The 22446-nt window shown below is 38.9% G+C and overlaps 2 protein-coding genes across 10 annotated transcripts; one reads left to right on the forward strand and one right to left on the reverse strand.

Annotated features, from left to right (window-relative positions):
* The first annotated feature begins 233 nt into the window (after nt 1-233).
* On the forward strand, nt 234-15007 carry stra6 (signaling receptor and transporter of retinol STRA6). Of its 9 annotated transcripts, none has more exons than XM_027003193.3 (19): nt 234-263; nt 1929-2004; nt 3375-3677; nt 4447-4513; nt 5270-5352; nt 5512-5645; nt 6184-6350; nt 6789-6914; nt 7538-7608; nt 8215-8285; nt 8369-8430; nt 8528-8690; nt 10933-11008; nt 11454-11587; nt 11913-12030; nt 12251-12352; nt 12510-12673; nt 13110-13247; nt 14592-15007. In XM_027003193.3, exons 3-19 carry the CDS (start codon nt 3598-3600, stop codon nt 14843-14845), a joined length of 2010 nt encoding a protein of 669 aa, XP_026858994.3. In that variant the 5' UTR covers nt 234-263; nt 1929-2004; nt 3375-3597; the 3' UTR covers nt 14846-15007. The 9 variants fall into 9 exon arrangements, with proteins under 9 accessions (XP_026858994.3, XP_081568085.1, XP_026858993.3 ...); XM_081711959.1 differs by having other exon boundaries at nt 242-263; nt 1890-2004; XM_027003192.3 differs by having other exon boundaries at nt 247-263; nt 3267-3677.
* Nucleotides 15008-16357: 1350 nt separating this feature from the next.
* On the reverse strand, nt 16358-20399 carry islr2 (immunoglobulin superfamily containing leucine-rich repeat 2). Its single transcript, XM_035520896.2, has 2 exons — nt 20147-20399; nt 16358-19404 (listed from the first exon to the last, which is right to left on the reverse strand). Exon 2 carries the CDS (start codon nt 19393-19395, stop codon nt 17263-17265), a length of 2133 nt encoding a protein of 710 aa, XP_035376789.1. The 5' UTR covers nt 19396-19404; nt 20147-20399; the 3' UTR covers nt 16358-17262.
* Between the last annotated feature and the right edge of the window lie 2047 nt (nt 20400-22446).

Genomic DNA, 22446 nt, shown 5'->3' on the forward strand with positions numbered 1-22446 from the left:
ACTGCAAGATGAGGTCAAAGTCTGGTGAGATTGCACACAGTGTTCTTGTTCAGATAATGCTGTCTCTTTTTTAAATAGAAAACTTATTTTTCTGCTACTTGTAAACTGGAGACTGTGAATCTTTAAAGGTTATTAGGGAACTGCTGACAATTTTGATTGTAATCTCTTTTTCTTCCTTTTTAAAAAAATGAATGAACTATCTGGTACTCTGCATTGGCATCAAGGTCAAGTAAAACATAGTTAAGGATCTCCTCAAAACCAAGGTAACAGAAAGTTCGTACTACGTGTAAACATTTTAATGACATCATTAATTTGCATATTTCGTCACTCACGTGTGGTTTGATGAAAATGCCTTTATAGGAGCTTGCAAAAAAATAAGTAAGATTTCGCACGAGGACAACGTTACATCTGTACATGGATGGGTTACCATTCAAACCATGTAAAGTTTGTCTAATACTAAATACATAAATAACATAAAATAATCGGGAGACACATCCTCGATGACGGTATTCAGATGTGAGTATTCAGCTGACCTGCTACCATTTTAAAATATTCAAATAACAGCAGGTAGTTGAATATCTAAAATGGTATGTTAAGTTTAAAGTATTTTCAGTGATGCATCGAGTTGTTAAACTAAATGTGAGTTGTACGGTACACAGTTTGTGGGTTTTCATGCGTAGTAGCTAGAAGAAAAGCAAAAGTAGAGCAAAATTATTAATATGTTCCAAAAGGGGGTGCCATGCTTGTTTTCAGGATGCAGACATGGCTGATCTTTCTGGATTTTTCACAGGGGTATTAGCGAGTACCTATACGAAACACAGGTATCCATCGTAATCGTTAGGCTTCAAGGGCTTGAAGTTAACTATATATTGGTAATACCTTAATTTAATGACTTTCTGTAGTTGCTGTGCAGTGGATAGCAGGGAATGTTGGCCCATATATATATGAAATGACTTGCTTCATATCATGCCACAGCATTTCAGCTGTGGATCTGAAGTATTGCATATGGGGCGACATGCTTGTTTTGAGGATGCATGTTCTTGTTTTCTCACAGGGGTACTAGCAAGTAGCTATAAGAACCACAGCTTTCCAACGTCACCGTAAAGGGCTTCTTGTTAGCGCTTTTCTTATACATCTTATATTAGACGTCACTTAATGGTGCGTGTATAAACAGCATAGTTTACACTACGCGATAAATGAATCGTTCAGATTCGTAGAATAAACTTACCAAATATGATATTGCCCAAGTAACCTGAGCCGAAAGCTTCAAGACTGACTGTACAAAGTGAGGTTTGGGAACTTGGCTAGTTTGAACATAGTGTGAAGTAAGTTATCCAAGTAGGTTAACTGTACTTTTACTTCAAGGCCACATCCCACATAAACCTGTATTCAATGCTTGACTTTATCGGAAAGATCATAGTGTCTTTTATGAAATGCAAAAATGTATGGATATAGATAGTCTTTTAAATAATTAATACCAAAAACAATAATGTATTCAGGCTTTCTACAAAATAAGAAAGACATTATCATGTTAATCATGATATTGAAAAACAAACCAAAAAAAAACAGTCCAATTCAAATGTCAGTGGTGATCTATTATGGGTCACATTCTGAAAAAGAAAGTGACCATTTTGAAGCTGCTGGGATCTGAGTATTAAGTTGTCTGCCTTTTTTCAGTGATTTGATGGTTTTTTTGGGGGGGGGGGGGGTTTAACCTAACATTAAATGTACCAATCTGTCATTGGCATACACAGGTTATCACCATGGAGACTACCTTTAATTACTTTTGAATGTAACAGGCTGATAACTGCTCCCAGGAGACTATGAGTGATGATTGTGCATATGAAATCATTAGGAAGAACATTCTTCTTGTTCTGTCATCCATGCAGCTCTTTCGTTAGAATGATGAATCTCGGTATCTATCACAGGATCCCATCTGTATCTTGCCGTGTCACAGTGGATTGAGCGACTGTTTACCCCAGCTGCCAAAGCAAGCCCCACAATGTAAGTTTTGATTGCTCAAACTATAAGCAATAGCCCAAACTCAGTGAGAGCGACCAAGTGCCATCCATTTCTCAGGCTAGTGAAAACAAACTATCTGGCACAATTCCATCACCATCTTGGTGATGTAAGTCTTCAAAGCATTCTTTGTTTGGTGACCTCTATTTGAAGCCTATCTTTTCTCACAGGGAGATGAATATTATTCTGGAATTTCAGGAGTGGTTTTAGTACTTTTTAAACAGTCTTTGACTGTAATCCCTGCATAATGGCAAACCAAGACTGACACTCTGACTTGGGTTGCAAAACATGAGTGCCAACACACACACACACACACAAAAAAAAACAGAGCATGAGGAAGGCAACAGAGCTTTATTGTGTTCCCCACTTGTCTAGGATAACACTGTTGCTTCCTGACATGCACCACACAGAATTTGAAAAGATTCTCAGCATTATTCACTTCATGAAATGTGTGTAATTAGCAGTGAAGGGTTGAGTGGGAATGAGACGTAACCTTCAGCCCCCTCCTGTCATCATTCTGCTCACGTAGTCGCAGCTTTCTGTCCTGATACTGGGCAGACTACACTCACCATTTCACTCATACTAATCTCAATGAATTTTTCTCTCTCACACAAATGCATGCAATTAATTTTTGGGAAATGTATCTGATGTTGTACAGCCCCAATATTTTTAATAGGCATCAATTATATAATATACTGCAATGTTTCAAGTTGTGATTTTTTTTTTAGAATGTACATTAATGTGCATAGAAACAAACATGCCATCTAATTCCTTCAAACTGCATAGCGTTTCTTGTTATTAGAATAATTCCTATCAACCATACCACTGCCAAGCTACCACTGTCTTGGATTCTTTGTGTACGTGTGGACAGTGATATTGCCATTTTGTCCCTTACATTGACTCCTTAGTTGGAATTTCCCTAGTGAGAAAATAGTGGAAAAAGCAATCTGGTCATATGAATTTTTCTAATTATCACAATGGAAGGTGTGGATGGCTGAAGGGCTGAGTACGCCTCAGCTCCCCATTCATTCCCACCCCACACATAGGCAGGTCAGGCTTTATATGGTCCAATGCTCCTGGTCCTCCACGCCAGCAAACAGCCCACCCTTGTTCGGCCGCCTAATCCACAGGTGGCAGGAGAGTTTGGTTGACCCAGTCTGGAACAGTAGTGTCCCTGCTTTTCACACCCCTTCTCTCTCTCTCTCTCTCTCTCTCTCTCTCCCTCTCCCTCTTCCTCCTTCTCCCAGTCGTCCAGTGTGGGCCTCCTTGTTCAGACAGGGATTAACCACCAAGTTAAGTTAGGGGTGGCACTGTGGCAAGGTCCTCTCACTCTTCTTCACGGCTCTTTTCTGCAGCACTATCAGAGCACCTGGACACAGAGACACACATGAGGAAGGAGAGATACCACGGGGAACAGAGAACTTTAAATATTGACAGCAGTGTTAGCAAAACTTTGGAGGGAACTTTTTTTTACACATTGTTACTGAAACGCAGAAGAGTGGTTTGTCTCCCATGGGAAGAGAACTTTATACTGCTCAGCCTGACTTACTGGATATATCTGATACTTAAACCACCACTATGACTGAAGAAGTTGGGATTGATTACTATGACTACTCGGAATGGCAAGACAACGATCTACCTACCAAGCCTTCTACTGAGTAAGTGCATTTTGTTTTGCTCATGTACATATAGGTTACGCTTTGTTTGGATTATTTTCCTGTAAAATAAGAGGTTACAAACATAACCCAAATCTTCTTTAAATGCTTGTATCACTCATAATAAGAGAAGACTAATTTCATGCTTAATAGTGGTTTCATGTTTTGATGTTAGCCTGGTCAGTATTGTTCTTTACCATGTGTTTGTGCTTTTTGTGCACTTTTGTGTGTAACATAGTAAGATACAACACAGAATACCATATGTGGGGAAAGAATTTCAACTGTTGTGATTCACATTGTCTTTCTCATAATTAGTCATCAGTTTTTGTAATGTTTCACAATACAGGAAAATTGTTGCATTCTTTATACAGACTGACTACAAATTGCTTTTGTGGTGTTTTACAATATGTCATATTTTGCTTACTTTCAAGACATTAAACTGTTGGTCAAATAAAATTAGTCCCAGTCTCATTACAAATGGCCTCTTCCCAGTCTCCTGTTTACCTTGGCTTTGTCATTCTTTTGTGGTAATTCCAGTTTACTTTGGAAAATGTGGTCACAATCCCCCTCCCCTGAATCACAGTGTCTATAAATCTATTTAAATGCATAATCTGTGCTTGGAGAGGCTGAATGGTTAAATTGTTGATTTGCTTGGGTGGATGGGGGGAGGGGCATTATGAGAGGGCACTCTGGGACATCAGTATCTGCTGGGTGAATAAACTGCCTGGATTGCAGCAGTTTATGATAAATGCAATGTGTTTGAAATTTCTAGAATTATTCTACCATGTGACCCCACAGCGGATGATGGCCTCTACCACATATGCATCACAGCCATATCTGTGAGTCTTTGTATATATTATCTGCTCTTTCTCTCATTTTTACACACACCATTTACCATACCTTTTTCCATGCTAGCTCTTTTTTTCATACTAGCTTTATTTACTTTAAGATTCTCTTAAAAATATAATTACTAAAGAAATAGGGTAAAATAAATACAGTAAATGTTATTAGTTGCCAATTTTGCAAACACTAACCATATAGTCAGTTTATGACAAAGTTGCAAGTAAACTTAAATCTCTTACAAGAAATGTTACTTGGTGGGCAAACCATTAAGGTCAAATGGGCAGCATTCATTATTACCCATCATGTCATGCTGTGTACCTCCCAGGCCTCCCACCAAGTTAACATATAGCCCCTTGCTGCCCTGTCGCCATTCTCCCATCTTTGATGTTTATAAAAACAGCAGAATGGTAATTGGCCATGATGGCCATGCGTCAGGGCAGGCAACCCTCAACATGCTCTTAAGGCCCTGGTGATTCCTTAAGGTCACTAATTCCAATTTGGTGTTCATTGAACATGATGAAGAATCTGTGCTCACATCAGAGTGTGTTCCTATTTAGAATACAAGTGTCTTCCCCTTATTTAATGATGGTCTATTGTTTGATTTGTATGTTGGAGTAGAAATGCACAGTGGGATCAAATACAGGGCTGTGGAGACCTACAGCTGGGTATGGGTGGTTTGCTTTTAGCAGGAGTCAATATAGACCGACTGAGTTTGCCTCCTGTGTTTGTGTGTGTGGGTGATGTGTGTAAAGTTGGTGATCATGCTAATCCTCGCACTTCTGGCAAGACAGCAGAAACTTGGGGGCAGTCTACAAGGAGTTTCAGGTTTACTCAGGTGAGCCATGGGCCTCTGGTACACCTACAACCTCAACCACATTCACACCAAGGATCCTCATTAACCATGTCTTTTCTTCAGCTTTACTTCACACAGAACTAAACCCAACTGCTATGTAAAATGACAGTGTTTCATTACTGCATACTTTTCTCTCTTAAGCCCAGTAAATTTTCTGGACCATACACAGCACAAAGGCCTCTCAGTGGCTGTGTTTGGGGTTCTTTTCTGCAAGCTCGTCAAATTGGTCATGGCCCCCAACCCACTCCCCTTTATCAAGGACATACAAAACAGAGGTATGGGAATGGGTTTTCATCTGTGCTGAAGTTCAGCTAGAAGACAACCTGGAGATAGTGCAGACAATACACAAATGTCAGTATCACCCATTTTCTTTGTATTCTAATACAAGCACAGTATAGGATTTATGGAGAAGAAAAGAAGTGAATAATCTTTTTTTGTGTGTGAGACCACCAGAGTGGCTGGGAAAAACAACTGGTAAAGACAGGGTGGTGAAACAGGGTCATAGTGAGTCACACCTGTATCAGAGCTATCAGATGATCACTTTGTCTATTCACAAAAATGGCGATTATCCAAAACCAAGCTCCATTCACACAGAAGGATGGAAAGCTGTCTCATCAAGTAATTGAGCTCATATTAATGAGCATATTCGAACTGCTATAGATACGTTTCTCAAGAGAAAAGTGGTTGCTGTATTTATTTGAGAGTTTTTTTCCTCTGTAATACCCTACACTAGATATGCTGTTTAAATATTTTTTTAAGAAACGGTTAAGATAAATTATACATTTATAGCCCTTTTTTTATTCCTGTCCCTAGAGTACTGGCTGATCCTAGCACTGTTTTACTACCCTGCTTTGTACTACCCATTGCTGGCCTGTGGCACTTTCCATAACAAGGTGGGCTACGTGCTCGGCAGCTTGTTGTCATGGACACATTTTGGGGTCCTTGTCTGGCAGAAAGTGGACTGCCCCAAAACACCACAGGTAGGACAATTCCTCAGCCTTATTGTTAAATGCGTACAATCAGTATAGTTCAGCCTAGTCAGGTTCAGGTTTGTTAAAACCAGGTCACAGTGGGAAATGTGGTCCAATGTCTTTTCCCATTGTGTTTGTGAGTCTGAAATATGTCAGGTTCTGGTGTATTTGTTTCAGCCCAACATTGTACTCTGTGTCATTATTCTAAGTATTGTTTTCATTCTTCTTAATGAATGAACAAGGCTCCACGTGATTAGTTCTACCCTCACAGACACTTTGTCTGAGTTACCTAATTTAGTTTTTGTAAGTAAAGGGGAAAAACTTTTTATCTTCAGAGAGTATAATCTCATAATGCATTTGGAAGACATAAACTATTCTTAGAAAAAGTTACAAGAATGCATCACAACTCAATCTGGTTTTCTTTTTTGTGTTTCTCTTCCTCTGTAGATATATATTTACTATGCCCTGTTAAGCAGCCTGCCTCAGATTGCCTGCTTGGCCTTTCTCAGTTTCCAGTATCCTCTACTCCTGTTCAAGGGCTTGAAAGGCACAGAGAAAAACAATTCCTCAGAGGTGAGTTTGGACCTGCAGTGCTAGACTGCGATCAGTGTCTACCTAGTAAGTTGATATTAGTCCTGTGCAAGAATACACACACTTTTATTTTGGTGTGTTTTCTGATGCTCAGTGCTTTTGTGAGCTACATATACATGTCATGAATTCTAGTTTAGGTTGTGGGCAAAACAGTCTTTTACAGCAATGCCTTTTCTTTCAGGTCATGTGCACACATGAGACGCTTCTTAAATCACTAATGATGAATCTTATTTCATTAGCAAACTGCAAAGTAGAAAATTACATGCCAGAATGGCTTTCCACACTCTAATCATTATAAGCAGCTTTCTGACGTTGGGTTCTGGTTCATGGCAGAACAGACTACATAGGCATTGCATTATTTTCCTGCAAAGAATGCACAATGCTGGTCTTATTTGCTCATAATCTGCATGACAAATATGTTTGAGGATCACATTTGGCTTAGAGATTGTGATTAGATAAACAAATGATAAGCCAACTATTTTAGATACACTTGCATTACTATTTTAGATACACTTGCATTACATTAGTTCATTGTCCACAGGTGTCTGTAGAATGTATGTAGTTGTTTAAAAAACTGGCATTTATGTATTTATTTTTTGTTCTAGGATCTAGAGAGCAGCTACTACCGAGACTACTTAAAGAAGATCCTCAAAAAAAAGAAGCTATCTAAAGCCAGGTCAGATGGTGTGAATTGTGCTGTGGTTAATCTAAAAATGCTCCACAAAGTGAGAATAATGAGACCTGCCCATCAAAAGTTTTTCTGTTCATTGACCTTTTTGATCAAAAGCTATTTATACACTACAAATAATATGTAAATAAAATACAGGAATGCAACTTATGCCCTAATGATAGTAATTAAAAAGAGTGACATATTTCCTACAGTAAGAGTATGAAAACACATGAAAAATATTCAGTAGGTAGTGATCGGTAGGGCTCACTGAAGCTTCACAATCTTAAATGTGAAATTTCCTAATCTGCCTGTGATGACTTCATTCCATGCAAAGATCCCTTATGCAAAGCTGCAGTGAGTGATAAGAAAGGTCAGTGGAAATAGTCATAGGGTTTACATTGAGCCAGGTGAGCAGTTGTTTCCTGTTCTGTGGAAAGTCCTATTTAATACTGTAAAGGCAGACCACATGCTACAAAGGTCTCTCTATTGCCCAATACACATAAAAGGTCTCCCTATTACCTAACAGAGATTAATCAAACAGCTAGCAAAGTGATTTGTGCCTGTGCCACCAAATTTGACTAATCTGTGTGTTTTTATCCTTTCTTATTAAAGCAGTTCTAAACCCAAGATGTCTGAAATAATCTCTCATACTCTCAAGTCTTACATTTACATACCTGATGAAGGTAATTAACTGTGAGTTATATATATATATTAGTGTTGCGTAGTGATGTCAGGTTATTTTTGAGTGATTTTTCTGCTGTATCAGTTTTCAGGTTTCCACTAAAGATAGCCATCTCTCTAGTTGTGGAAATCATTGCTCTCTATCAGGTGTGTGTATTTGCATCACCCATGTGAAAACATTTTGAGTGATTATCGTTGGACCTCTGCATGCATGCTGATCTGCCACTTGCCCATGCCCTCACAGATAGCCCTCTTAATGGTAACTGGACTAGTGCCCACTCTCCAAAAGGCCCGAAGTGGGGTGGATGAAGACATCACCTTCCTCCTGGCAGGATTTAACATTATTCTGTCACAAGATCGTAAAGAAGTGGTCAAGATAGTGGTGTACTACATGTGGTGCATTGAGGGTGAGTCCAGTCTTCTTTCCCTCAGCAAGTGAAAGCACCAAACAGCTGTTTCTGGAAGCAGGCCCATTTTCCATATCGTCTGTTTGGAAGCTGTAATGGTTGTAAAGGTTCAAAAGGTTCCAAAAGTAAAAATGTCCTTGATTTGTATCACCTAGGTATATTCACTATTTAATTACACCTGCTGGTGTGAGTTTATTAGAAAAGCTCAGCAGCTGGAACCAAATGGCAAGTGGAGATATCTTGAATGTAGGTAATATGTAAAAGTATTTCTCTGCATCAAAGATTTCTGTAAGACTTCTAATCTTATTTTTAGTAATTCAGCCTATTAAGAAATCAAGAAAAATCAACTTTAAAATGTGGTAAATGTTTGAAAGAATCAAAGTTGTTTCAGTGCATTAATATTTTTACTTTAAAATTAATGCAAATGAAGATATTAGTAAAATGTTTACCTGTAAAATATACTGCCTGGCCAGTCTTTCAGAAGGGTCAAATTATTGGCATGCATCAAGCAGAGAAAACATCTAAGGAGATTGCTGAAACTACTAAAATCGGGTTAAGAACTGTCCAACGAATTATAAAAAGTGGAAGGACAGTGGGGAAACATCATCTTCGAGGAAGGAATGTGGTTGAAAAAAAAAATTTGAATGATTGTGATCGGCGATCACTTAAGCGTGTGGTGAAATCAAGTCGTAGAAAAACAGTAGAACTCAGGGATATGTTTAATAGTGAAAGTAAGAGCATTTCTACACACACAATGCGAAGGGAACTCAAGGGATTGGTACTAAACAGCTGTGTAGCCTTAAGAAAACCACTTGTCAGTGAGACTAACTGGCAAAAACGGCTTCAATTTGCTAGGAAGCATAAAGATTGGACTCTGGAGCAATGGAAGAAGGTCATGTGGTCTGATGAGTTCAGATTTACCCTGTTCCAGAGTGATGGGCGCATCAGAGTAAGAAGAGAGGCGGCTGAAGTGATGCACCCATCCTGCCTAGTGCCTACCGTACAAGCCTGTGGGGGCAGTGCTATGATCTGGGGTTGCTGCAGTTGGTCAAGTCTAGGCTCAGCAATGTTATGGGCCCAAAGAATGAGGTCAGCTGACTACCTGAATATACTGAACACTCAGGTTATTCCATCAATGGATTTTTTCTTCCCTGATGGCACAGGCATATTCCAAGATGTCAGTGCCAGGATTCATTGGGCTCAAACTGTGAAAGAGTGGTTGAGGGAGCATGAGACATCATTTTCACACATGAATTGGCCACCACGGAGTCCAGACCTGAACCCCATTGAGAATCTTTGGGATGTGCTGGAGAAGACTTTGCACAGTGGTCCAATTCTCCCATCATCAATCTTGGGGGGGAAAAATTAATACAACTCTGGACAGAAATAAATGCTGTGACATTGCAGAAGCTTGTGGAAATGATACAACTGCGAATGCATGCCGTAATCAAAGCTAAAGGCAGTCCAACTAAATATTAGTGTGTGACCTTTTTTTTTTTTGGCCAGGTAGTGTATATATTTAGTTATACGTTGAACAATGTTACAATAGTTTTAAATAATTTTAGAATGAAAAATTATTAGATATACTGCATACATTAAAGACATTTTCAATTGATGAGATGTTTGCTTTTTTTTTTTTTGCTATGCATTTTCCTAACCTGAACTCTCCACCTCTGCTCAGAAGTGGCCCTGTCATGTCTGTAATGCCATTTCAGCAGGTCTTGGTGTTTTAAGTTTGGCTTCTTCTTTACATAAATTGTAGACCTGAAATAAATTCTCAAAAACATGTTAACTGTGTATCTGAGAAGTCATTCAGGATGTCAGGATACATTCTTATCGAAGTAAACAGACAGCACAGAAGACTGTGTGCTCTATGAAGGCAGCTGCCTGAATCTAATCATATTAAGCTTCCTGCAAATTGCAGGAAAAAAAATGCCCAGAGGCCTGTAATGGATCCTGTGCTGAGTGTATTGGATCCACCGTCACTCTGCTTTATGCGTGTGCAAATCTATACTAACTACAGCAACCATGAATAAGTGCACACACACACACACACACACACACAGGGCAATAATAATGGAGTCAGCAGAGCCAACTGCTGGACTGTAGCAGAGGTTTTTTGCTAATGAACAAATACTGAAAAGTGCTGATTTTGGTATGTGCATGTGTGTGGGCCTATGAGGTCAATCTGTATGGTGTATCTATAAAATGTAATGTGCCTGTTTTTTTTTCCACTTTCCAGTGTGCTATGTTTCAGCGGTGACCCTGTCTTGTTTGGTCAATCTGGTTATGTTTATGAGGTCCATGGTGCTACACAGGTAAAGGTATATAGCTGATTTTGGAATTCAATACAATCTCCTGGTTTTATTTTTTATTTAACCCTATTTTTTATTATTTATTCCCTTTTACAGACTAAAAACACCTACTTATGCTTTCTCAGTCACTCTCTCCTTCATAGTCACCCCCCCCCCCCCCCCCCAATAATGAGAATAATAGCAGTGGGCATCGTTTTCATAATGATAAGTTACAGCAAATGGAAGTGGGCATTATCTGTCCCTAATGAAAATGGGTAATTATACCAAATAATACCAGACTGAAAATAATGGCTTTTTAAATTTTTATTTTTTTTAATTTAGCATGGCAGTTTAATTTAATGGTACGAAATCCAATTGCATTACCTGTTTTAGGGGTGTACTCATTATATTCTTTGTCTTATATATTATACCTCTTTAAACTCACAAAATGGCACTTGTTTGACTGCAGGTCTAATCTAAGGGGTCTGTACCGAGGGGAAACCTACAATGTGTACAACTGCCAGAGGAACATCAGGCCATCCCGTCCTGCCCTGGTCTGCTGGACAGGCTACACCAGCTACCAGGCTGCTTTCATTTGTCTCGGTACATTAAACTCTGGACACTCTGCTGGACACTAAAGGGCGCTCTCACCCATGTTCATTCTTCTACCTGGTCTTTTTCTGAGAAGGGGATTTTTGTAGATTTGTTTATCATTGAAAAAAAATTAATAATGCTTTGCATTTCTATAACTTTTTCTAAAATTTCTGCTTAGAAAGGAAGGTGGTGTGTCACACAGTAGAATATTCTTTATTATAAGGATATGTTGTCCTTATAATAAAGATTATGCGTAACACATTTTATGTGTAATGTTTTTAAACGTGTGTGCACACTCCTGTTTATCACTGTTTCTGTTTCCTTCCACATGAAGGCACTATCATTCAGACTCTGGTGTTCTTCATCTGCCTTGTGTTTGCTGTGTTCCTTGTCATCATTCCCATCTTCTATGGAAAGAACCTTGTGCTCTTCCACTTCATTGGCAGGATGTGGTGAGTGGACATGGACTTCACTGAGGATGATGGCAATTATAATGCCTCATGGTAGTGCTCAGTGACCATGAGCTAGAGTCTGCCCTGCCCTCCCTATGACTCCAGGGTCATGACACTATCCCCAAGAGCACTACACAAAAGCATTATGACAACAGTCTCTCCACCTAGTCCCTAGACTCCTTACAGCATTTACATAAGTGTCATCTAACTCTTATTCCAGGCCCTTCTGGCTGCTGCTGTTCTTGGCTGTGCTCATCCAGCATCTAATGTCCAGGTTCTGGTTTATTCAAAAAGAAGCTGGGACACGAGACCTAGCTAACAGGTACAGCGCTTTATTCACAGGCTGACATAAGTTTCAACCTGAAATTGTATTCTCAGCCCATGAAACAAGTTTTATAACCATTTTAGACTTTACTTATCTTGTGGCCATGTTAATTTTGCTCACTTAGTGTGGAAATGTTTTTGTTGCTGGCCTTCAGGGGTAGCCTGTTCCTTCTGACTTACCTGCTGTTTCCAACCAATGTCCTGGTGGGGGTGCTGTTGAGCATCTGGAGGCTAGTAATCACGGCTCTGTTCAACATCATCCACTTGGGCCGCATGGACATCAGCCTCCTGAACCGCAGTGTGGAGGCTTTTGACCCAGGTTGGTCACAGTAGCAGAAAGAGAAAATACTGTATATTATAATGGGTATAGTATAGGACAGTTTACCAGACCTAGGTTACATCCAAGTTGTGGATGAAAAAAATAAATCACAATTTAATTTACCATTGGCAGTGGAATTTAGTTCAAGACTAGGCTTAATAAATGCAGCATATATTTCTCAGAAGATCATGTGGCAGAATAGTGGTATTTCCCTCATATTTGGCACCTGTAAAAGTTGAATGAATTTTCAATCTGTAATATGTACCACTGTGATTACTATATAATCTCTTAAAGTGACTTGCGATGAATGCTGTGGACCACTGGGAAACAGGTCTAATGCAAGTGCAGGCAGAAGTGCCATTTCACACAATAGCACATGATGGTCAGCAGATTATGTTTCTCTAATTCAGCCATCCCCCATGGTGTGAATCCACAGGCTACCGTTGCTATGCTCATTACCTGAAGATTGAGGTTAGCCAGTCTCACCCAGTGATGAAGGCCTTCTGTGGGTTGCTGCTGCAGTCTCAGAGGCAGGACCAATCATCCGGACAGGAGGCGCGGGATGCTGAGGAAGGTGGGTGCCTCGGTTTGCCTGTGTGCTCGTTCCATAAAGCAGTGCACAGCATGGCCGTCTGGTCTTTAATTAGCCTGAAGTTATTATTACAGGCATTAGGGAGTGCTGATTCTGAAGCAGTTTGTTTTTTACAACAGCGTGATTAAATCCCTGTACAAGAGGGATAAAGTCTGATCCCAGGCCAGCTCTCATATTCCAGTTTGTGTTATGACTGTAGGCCCAATGTAACTGTTAATAGACAATGTTAATTAATCCATTGTAAATTAATGTTAGCCAGGTGTGTCAGTGATGCTGTATGTCTGTGAGTTTGATTTCTCCAGGGCCAACCAGGCTGCAAATGCAGGCAGTTGGCCAGCCTTGAGTAGAACATAATTGATTCATCACACTCTCTTGCACGCAGCAGGCGCACATATCTGTCCTGATTAAATTTGTCAGTCTAAATTGGGCCCTAATGTGCAATGAGTCTTTCAGGTCTTACTCTTGCCCTGTATTAGACCTGTGACAGACAAAGCAGCACAGTTCATAGCACCAAATGTCTTATGCCCAGTACAAGCTGGTGACTGGGGATTTATCAGCCTTTCAAAGCCCTTTTCTTCGTAGAATCGTTATATGACATAAGATGAGAAATTTTTACCTCTGTGGAAATCAGTCATGGGGACAGAGTGTACCAACAGTTATTTTCTGAAGGAGTTAAAAAATGGCCAGTAAATGCAGATGTTAAACACGAGACAGCTGACACAGCATTGATGTCTGTGTATTAATGTGCATTAATCATTCTTTCAATTTTCAGCCAAAAACTGATTGCTCTGTGCCATGTCCTAGCATCCCAAGTTGGGAATATACGTTGGGCATGTTTGCATTTAGACACAGTAGTAATTCCTGTTTAAACAGGGTTCTATTGTGTAGGAGAGATTAGCATTAGGCTGGAGGATTACACAGATGGACCATTCTAATTGACTGTTTCATATTTATGCAACCCACAGGGCTTGTGTTTCCAGCATAGTAATGGCAAGCTCAGTATGGCCAACTGTGCTCAAAAGGTTGCATCATGGCTGTATATAAATGTGGTAGCTTAGTTCTCATGATGACCCTAATTTACTGCATTGCTGTGGACTTTGTTCCACATTTAAATAGGTTGACAGTACTTTATGTATTACTTTATGAATTTTAATTATATTTATATATATATAAACATACACACCCCACATAAAAATGAAAGTACACTTGAAATTATGGATGTGATAGTTTCTTACATATACATACATTTAAACTACAAATATAGCCAAGACAAAAGCAGACTAATTTTGAATCTTCTGATTTGGCCATGATGCTGAAATCCTGCAGGAATCCACCTGGTCTCACAGGACAAAAAACGGAGCAAAGTGTCCAGTGCCAAGCTGGCACGTGGACACTGGCATCTCCTCTACACACTGGTCAATAACCCATCCCTGGTGGGGTCCAGAAAACACTTTCAACGGCAGAGCTCTGAGAGCTTCCTCAACGGGACCCTCAAACATTGCTCTAAAGGCAGCAGCAAAAAAGTGAGTGGCACCACAGAGGCCAGAGAAGGATCGGGGAGGGCCCAGACTAAGGACTGAAACTACCGTCTACCCATGGTCAGGCTTGTGAGGCATCACTCTGATTAAACTATTTGAAGATAGTGTTATGTGTAGAACTGACCTGCATTTGTCTTAAATAGTGCCCTGTTTCCTTTGTTGGGTGTTTGAATTTTTCTCTGTCTGTGTTATGGAAAATAGATAGATAGATAGATAGATAGATAGATAGATAGATAGATAGATAGATGTGTGTGTATATATGATTGATTGATTAATCAATTAATTAATTAATATATAATGACATTTATCAAGACATTTAGTGAGGCTCTGAACTCCCCTATAATTACATGTCCAAGTTAAACTGTTTGACTGTTCGTGCTAATAAATCATTTATAAACCATTTATTCATTTCAAAGCTTAAGTTTGATCTTACATTCGTTAGTATGAGTGGCACTAAGTAGTGAAATGGTTAGACCTATATAGATGTCCACTGAAGGTTGGTTCGCGAAGGTTATACTTACTCATTACTGTTGTCTTGCTATAACAGGTCATTTTTGGTTTCCCGAGAATTAAAGTTTTACATCTAAATTTAAGAATCTGTTTCGTAGGATTCTCCTTTGTAGAAATGAGACTGATATTTTCTGATATATTTACTTTTATAATCGCCTCCTTTTGCTTTTGAATAAAAAATAATGAATGTGTGATCTAAACGAAACATTTAGAAATAAAAATATATATGATATCCTCGGAGGTTTTTGAAACGGACAGAACGAGATGTCTCACAGTACAAATACACCATAAGGATGGAAAACGTCTCATTATTAATGTATAACAGCTGTGCAAACTCATGAAAGATCCCGGTGTTATTAAGTTAAATGTAATCGTTCCTTTGCATTTGAAGACCGTACCTTTTTAAAAATCTATAGTTCACTTGAAAAGTCTTCGTTTGGATTCTTTCTTCGTTTGTAAATGGTTACCAGAAGCGTTGCCGGTGTACAGAGTATCAAGCCACAGTTGGCTGTGCAGCCTGCACCTTATGACTACCTTTTATGCCTTTGTTCTGCGCAGTTTCTTACCACCAGAAGGACAGTAATATTCCTCACGAAACATTTAATGGACGCCGCGAAAAAAACAATTTAAAAAATCACACCCTAAACTTTGCGTATTTGCGTATTTTACGTTCTAAATGCCTGAATGTAAAAAATAAACATCCGTATGCTTTTCAAAATATTGAATTATTTAATCCCTTTTAATGAATGTAAATTTAATGGGGTTTTTTATGTGTCGTTAACAATTTCCTCGTATTTGATGGTTTGATTCTCTAAATATTTGCGAAACTTCTTCATTTTCTTTCTTTAAAAAAAAAAAAAAGGTTCGTGATGAGAACTTATCCGAAAACGAAAAGGTAAATGTTTATCGAGGATTGTACTTTCTTCTTATATTTTACTTTTGTTAAAATGAAGAGTTTTTATGTGCACAAGAGTCTGATTTGTTATAGTTATGTTTTAACGGGTCTAAATGAAATTTGTATAATTGCAATAAATAACCAAAATATTTATTTTCAATATTTTATTAAGTCCACGTACATAAAATCATATCAAAATCTTTGAGTGAAGTCTGAAGATCTTTACAACATTGTTGAACAGTTCGACACTAATCACCAATCTTAAATTTACAAGACACTCGATGCCGCCATATACGCCCCCGTGGCTCGTGCGCACAGACTGATGGTGAGAACCAACCACTGATTATAAAAAAGGGAACATCTTTTCAGTTTAATGGCTTACACCACATATCGACATTGAGAATATCTACCTATTTTCTAGTAAAACACATTTGAAAATACTTGTGTGACATGCCACGAACATGTATCTTAAAGTAGAGGAAGGACACGGTTAATCAATTCAATAAAGGCGAGAGGATATTTAAGCACCCGTTCATTAAAGAGATTTTAAGTCCCACATTATAAGTTGCACATTACACACGTTACCTAGTTTTGTAGACGCGCGCATGCCTACAGGTAAAGTAACAGTCAGTGCATTGGCGCGTTCCAGCAACCACTCCGGCTGAAACTTTCAACTGATGATCACTACGGATGATCACAGCGTTAAGCTAACCCAAAGCCCTAAATTAAGGAGCTTTTCAGTTTCACCCCTACCATGAATCTACACTTGCTTACATATATGGAGGGATGCTAAGACTTTCTGGAGATGAATTCTGCGTTAGTTCAATGTACAAATCAGTTTAAGGTTTGTTGGAGTGCAGACCCTTTGTTCGCAACTGTCAAAAATCAAGAACCTCATTTTGCAAGATGAAATATATACATTTACTGAAAGATTACTGAGGTAAATTTGAGTAATGCACATTTTGCACGGCATAACAACGTGTTATCATAATCGGTATTTACCTGGTTTGGAATGTGTTAGAGTTACTGATTTATACACTGTGCCGAAAGATTATTAGCGCGGCTCTTTGTAGTTGCCGTTAATTTCTTCCGATATATTCACTGCCTCAGCCCCTAATGGTAACCTGTCACTATACTCGGAGCCCACTTCGAATTCTTCCTGAGTTTTGCACTGCGATTCGGGGATCGACTCGGTCACCACACTGCCCTCAACTTCTTCCCCTTCTCCCTCTCCTTCATCGCCGTCTGCTTCGCCGTCTCCCTCACCTAGCTCACTGGGGTTGAAGTTTTTTTCCGATTCCACGAAAGACGCTCTCGGATCAAAATCTGTTGCTATGTGCTTTTCCATCTGATCTGGGTTCTGTGCTTTCATAATCAATTTGTAGGTCTTGCCTTGATACTTGTACAACAAATGACAGCAGGTGGCTCCCAGCAGGGGTACTGTAGCCAAAGCCAATAAGAAAACGCTCACTACCACTATGATAAGCAAAGATGGGATTTTCTTTCTTGTTGTGAAGACCACTTGTACCTGACAGTCTTGGCCTGCATAGGTGAGACACAGGGTATAGTTGGTGCCTGGCTGTAAACCTTGAAAGCGATAGCTATTGACACCTTCCTCTATCTTGGACCACTGAACCACTGAATGTCCATTGCCTGTGCTAACACAAATATACAGCATGTCCAGGGGTGATTTTTTGGTTGATGTCTGGTAGAGACTGAAAGGCTCCTTATTGACAGTTTCCAGGTCTTGGGGCTGGTTGAGGTGAAGGTTGGATTTAGCATTGGCCATCTGCAGAGGATTGAGCTGGACTTTAGCCTCAGTCTCAGACACCTCCAGAGCAATCACCCCAAAATCAAAAGTGTACTGTTTAAGATCATCCAAACTCATGTTAAACGCGTGGTTGGATATATATTGTGTGCCATCACTTATTCCACACTTGCTGGCAAAAGGTGAAGTATCAGATGCTTCAACAATTTGCTTAGTATTAATACCAATGGATGATGTTCCAGTTGGCGTGATTTTGTTCTTCTCCTTAGAGATGGGCCATGTACTAATCACACTGTTTTCAGAGCTCTTAGGACCAGGCTTGTTTCCAGATGAACTGATGCCCACCTTTTGGTAAAACATGTTGATGTCTTGTTTTTTGGTTGCAGCCATAAGTTTCACTGTACTATCAGCTTTGCCTATGTCATTGGTAGCAGAGCAACTGTAGTTTCCATCTTCTTTCTTGCTCATGTGAGGAATGATTAGGGTGCCATTTTGAAAAATGAGAAACCTAGTATTAGAGGGTGCCCCATTAATAGAGATCTCACTTTTTTCAACAATGGAGGGCAATGTGAATTTTAATAGCTCATTTCCTGCAGAAATGTGCCACTCAACATCAGGTTTTGGTGTCCCTTTAGTTTCACAATTCAAGACAACCATGTGCCCCTCATATATTTCTGTGTTTTCGATGTTGGGCTGGTAAGTTATGGTAACAGTTGGAGCTTGACAGTCCAGTTTTGGCATTTTTGTGACCTCTACACCTTTTAAATGTGCAGGGGCTTCACACAAAATGCTGTTCTTCTCTGGGATGGAAATTTTAGATTGAATGATCCATTCTCTCATCCATTCCAGTTTGCAAGAACAGCTGAATGGATTGTTGTAAATCTGAAGGTGTGACACAGAAGTGAGAGCATCGAAAGTTCCCTCTACAATGGTGGTAAACTTGTTGTTGTTGATGCGGAGTGAACGCAGGTCTTTAAGGTTAGTGAAAACATCCTTCGGTAGACTAACCATCTCATTGTTGTTCATTTTCAGCAGCTGCAGTGCAGTGAGGTTGGCAATATCCTCCCAAGGAAAATGAATAATTTTATTATAGCTTAGATCCAGATTCCTCAGTTGGGACATTGGGGTCAGTGTGTTTCTCTCAATGGTCACAATTGAATTGTGGGCCAGCCAAAGAGACGTAACCTGGGGCACATTTACAAAATTTTTTGATTTTAACACTTGGATTCTATTTGCCGAGAGGCTAAGTGTGGTCACGTTAGATGGCAAGCCCACAGGTACCAGAAGAAGTTCTTTGTAAGCACAGTCCACAAGTATATGAGGATGTTTATCTGAACAGCTACACTGCTCAGGGCAGCAATGCACAGTTACAATTACTGCAGTCCCCAAGGCAAGGAGCACCAGGTACCTGGCTGCCATTTTCAGCACCTGCATTGAACAAATTTACAAGAATGGGGATGAGTATATAGTTTGTGCATAGTCAAACTGCACAAACTCACAGGTAAGAATATCTGAAGGTAGGCGTTGTTGCTTCAATGAGAAACCCTCTTGTATGACATAGATAAGCTTGTTTTGTTAATAAAATGTAGATATAGATGGTAAAACATATTTGAAAAAGAAGACAAAACAGTTTTTCAGGCCTAACTTAAGAGCAGTTAATCATTTTAGGAAGTAATAGTCTACTTGTTCGAGAAAGCCAGTGTCGAATCACATTTTCCGTTGATTTTAATATGAAATACCGAACATACCAAAACATCCTTTTCACATAAGCATATCTATTCTATGTGCTTCGGACATGTAAAGGTTACATAAAGAAGAACATGTGGTATTTGCAGTCCGCCCGTATGTCCTATTGGCCGCATACAGACTTGCGGGTGCACGAGTATTTGAAATATTTCCTATCCACTGTGCTGAAAATGTCTGAAAACATCCAGCTATATGATCCACTTTGAAAATAAACGTATTACTATTTCTCATTGAAAAATAAACTGCATCATTTAAAACAACTGCACTGCGTTGGGGTTGGAACAATATATAAGTACAGGCAACTTTCTAACGTAACTTAATATTTTAATATCAAATGTATTTTCAGTTTAATGACTTCTGAATGTAAGATAAGCCAAGAGGTCTTAAAACTGCGTTGTTTAAACTGCTTATGATATTGCCTTACCTGTACGTGAGTATCTCCACTCCTCGTATGAAAATAAATGAAATATAACGATGAACTATAACGATGAAATATAACGCGATCAATTAGATGTGATAAGCAGAATTATTCCAAAACATAATGTATCCTCCTATATTACTTTGGAAGACGAAGCAATACTTGTTGATGGACAGCAGATGAGACATTTTAGTCTCAGTGTGACGCTAAGCCACGCGGAGGTTGTTCTCTCCTTGTGATCGAGTTTGAGCAGGAATCTTTGCGCGTGCCCGCCTGCATATTGGAAGGGGAGGGATTGTGAACGCGCATCATCGTCCTCCCATCACATATTAAAGCTACAGAGTATGCTGTCTCAGAAAATATATGATTAAGATGCGGATCATTGATTTATTATTATTGTCTATTGTCTTTGTTTTGACTGAGGATGAAAAGGCGACATATTCAAAGTCTTATTCGACTTTTCACTGGAAATTAAGATAACAGTCAGACTTTTTAAATTATCCAATAACTATCCACTATTACATGTAGTGTATGAATAGACAAAGTACTAAACATTAATCAGCAGCATACCCTAGCCATTATAATTAGGGGTGGAAAGGTTTTACACATCATTGCTTATCTAATGAAACCTGTAGAGAAAGAGCAGGTGTAAACTGAAATATTGCATTTCCTGTTTATTCAAAATTTGATTATAAAGTAAACAAAACACTAAAACAAAAGATAATATTATTAGACTAAAGGATCAAATTGTTCAAGATAACTAGCCAGTGCCAGGGTTTTTGTTTGTTTGCTGGCTTGCTTGCCTTCCAGGTTAGACTGAGATGCAAAGAACATTTAGGAGCGCTGTCTACTAAATCATGAATAATTAAAAAGTGATCGACATAAACTCTTCTAAGATTCGCAAAATAAGGAGATACCTTTAAAAATAAGACAATAAGCATGTATTAGTTATGTATTCGTTAGAAGCAAACTCTGGGTCTTCCTGTAAACAATGTACAGGAAAGCGCATCCTTTCATTTTCATGATCAGCAGTTTGCAGACGGTTATATGTGCAATTTTCCTCATATGTGATTATACGCCTTAACACATATCCCGTTTTAGCTGATTTTGAAACTTGGGAGCTACTTGGATTTCTTATGATTAAAGTAGTGCTCCGTAGATTAAAATATATGAAATTCTCTACTATTTGATCTTGTTTGGGGAGTTATGGAGCCCAGCTTCAACAGTAAAAACCCATGCCCTTGCGTCGAATAATCACAGCTGCACAAACAGGAAGAAACCTACCAGCTAAAACAAAATTCTATCCTGTAGGCAGAATACTGACGGATAATGCAAGAAACGACAACAGCACTGGTATGAATTAAACTGAATTTGTTTGAATATTCGCAGACTTGCAGCATAAGTGAATCCAGAATAACCTATAGAAACTGCTAAATTACCACATAATGATTTAGTAGTAGATTCAGTACCTCTTTCAATAATATGTAATACAATATTCAAAATTAAAGACTTTGTGCGTTCGTGATTAATTAACGAGACAAAAAACGCCCATCATTCTATGCAGACCTGCACCTTGATGCTTCTGAAAACTAAGCCAGCTAGACACATTGTGAATTCTTAATGTACACTGCCATCTCGTGTCAAGTGTGCGCAAATTCAGTTCAAATTCAAAAGTGAATTATCCTTGTTACCCTTGTGGATTTATTTTGTGGCAAATGTACAACACTGTATTTACATTTACATAACCCATAGATATTAACACCTCGTGCTCTACCGTAGAATGTGTAAATGTGTACATTTAAAAGTGAGAGGCTGCAATATGTTTGTGTTGTTCTGGTTATCTTTACAGCAGCATATCCTACTTAAGCCTGCTACAAAAATTGGTCATGATGTTATCACTTCTTGGGTTATGTGATCTAGAATGTCAAGAATTTCATTCTAATTATTGTTTGCATGCATATTTTGGTTGCTTATAATTGTCATATGCTTTTGGGTTTATTTTCTCATTATTTGGCATTCAACCCTGTTAATTGCACAAATGCAAAAATACACACACACACACACACACACACACACACATCAAGATTCAACCACTTTGATTGTTTGTTGGTTTTATCTGGTCTGCAGGAGATTAGTTAAGGCTCCATAAAAAAGTATTTCCTAGTGTTTAATGTTAATCACTGTGTTACTGGTAGGATGGTAAGTGAGCACCAAAGGAATTATTTTTGTCTTTACAGTAGATTGTTTAGCTATTCAGAGAACATATGCACTGACCTATAAACACAAACAATTATTATGATTGTTTT

This window comes from Electrophorus electricus, chromosome 4 (genome assembly GCF_041902795.1).
Source record: "Electrophorus electricus isolate QZ-2024a chromosome 4, ASM4190279v1, whole genome shotgun sequence".
Taxonomy (NCBI): Eukaryota; Metazoa; Chordata; class Actinopteri; order Gymnotiformes; family Gymnotidae; genus Electrophorus; species Electrophorus electricus.

Excerpts from the sequence above, each read along its gene's own strand:
- stra6 (XM_027003193.3), top strand. The coding sequence starts at position 3,598 with ATGACTGAAGAAGTTGGGATTGATTACTATGACTACTCGGAATGGCAA. Across the intron at positions 6,351-6,788 it reads ACTGCCCCAAAACACCACAG|ATATATATTTACTATGCCCT; the intron begins GTAGGACAATTC and ends CTTCCTCTGTAG. Across the intron at positions 12,674-13,109 it reads TGTGGAGGCTTTTGACCCAG|GCTACCGTTGCTATGCTCAT; the intron begins GTTGGTCACAGT and ends GTGAATCCACAG.
- islr2 (XM_035520896.2), bottom strand. The coding sequence starts at position 19,395 with ATGGCAGCCAGGTACCTGGTGCTCCTTGCCTTGGGGACTGCAGTAATT.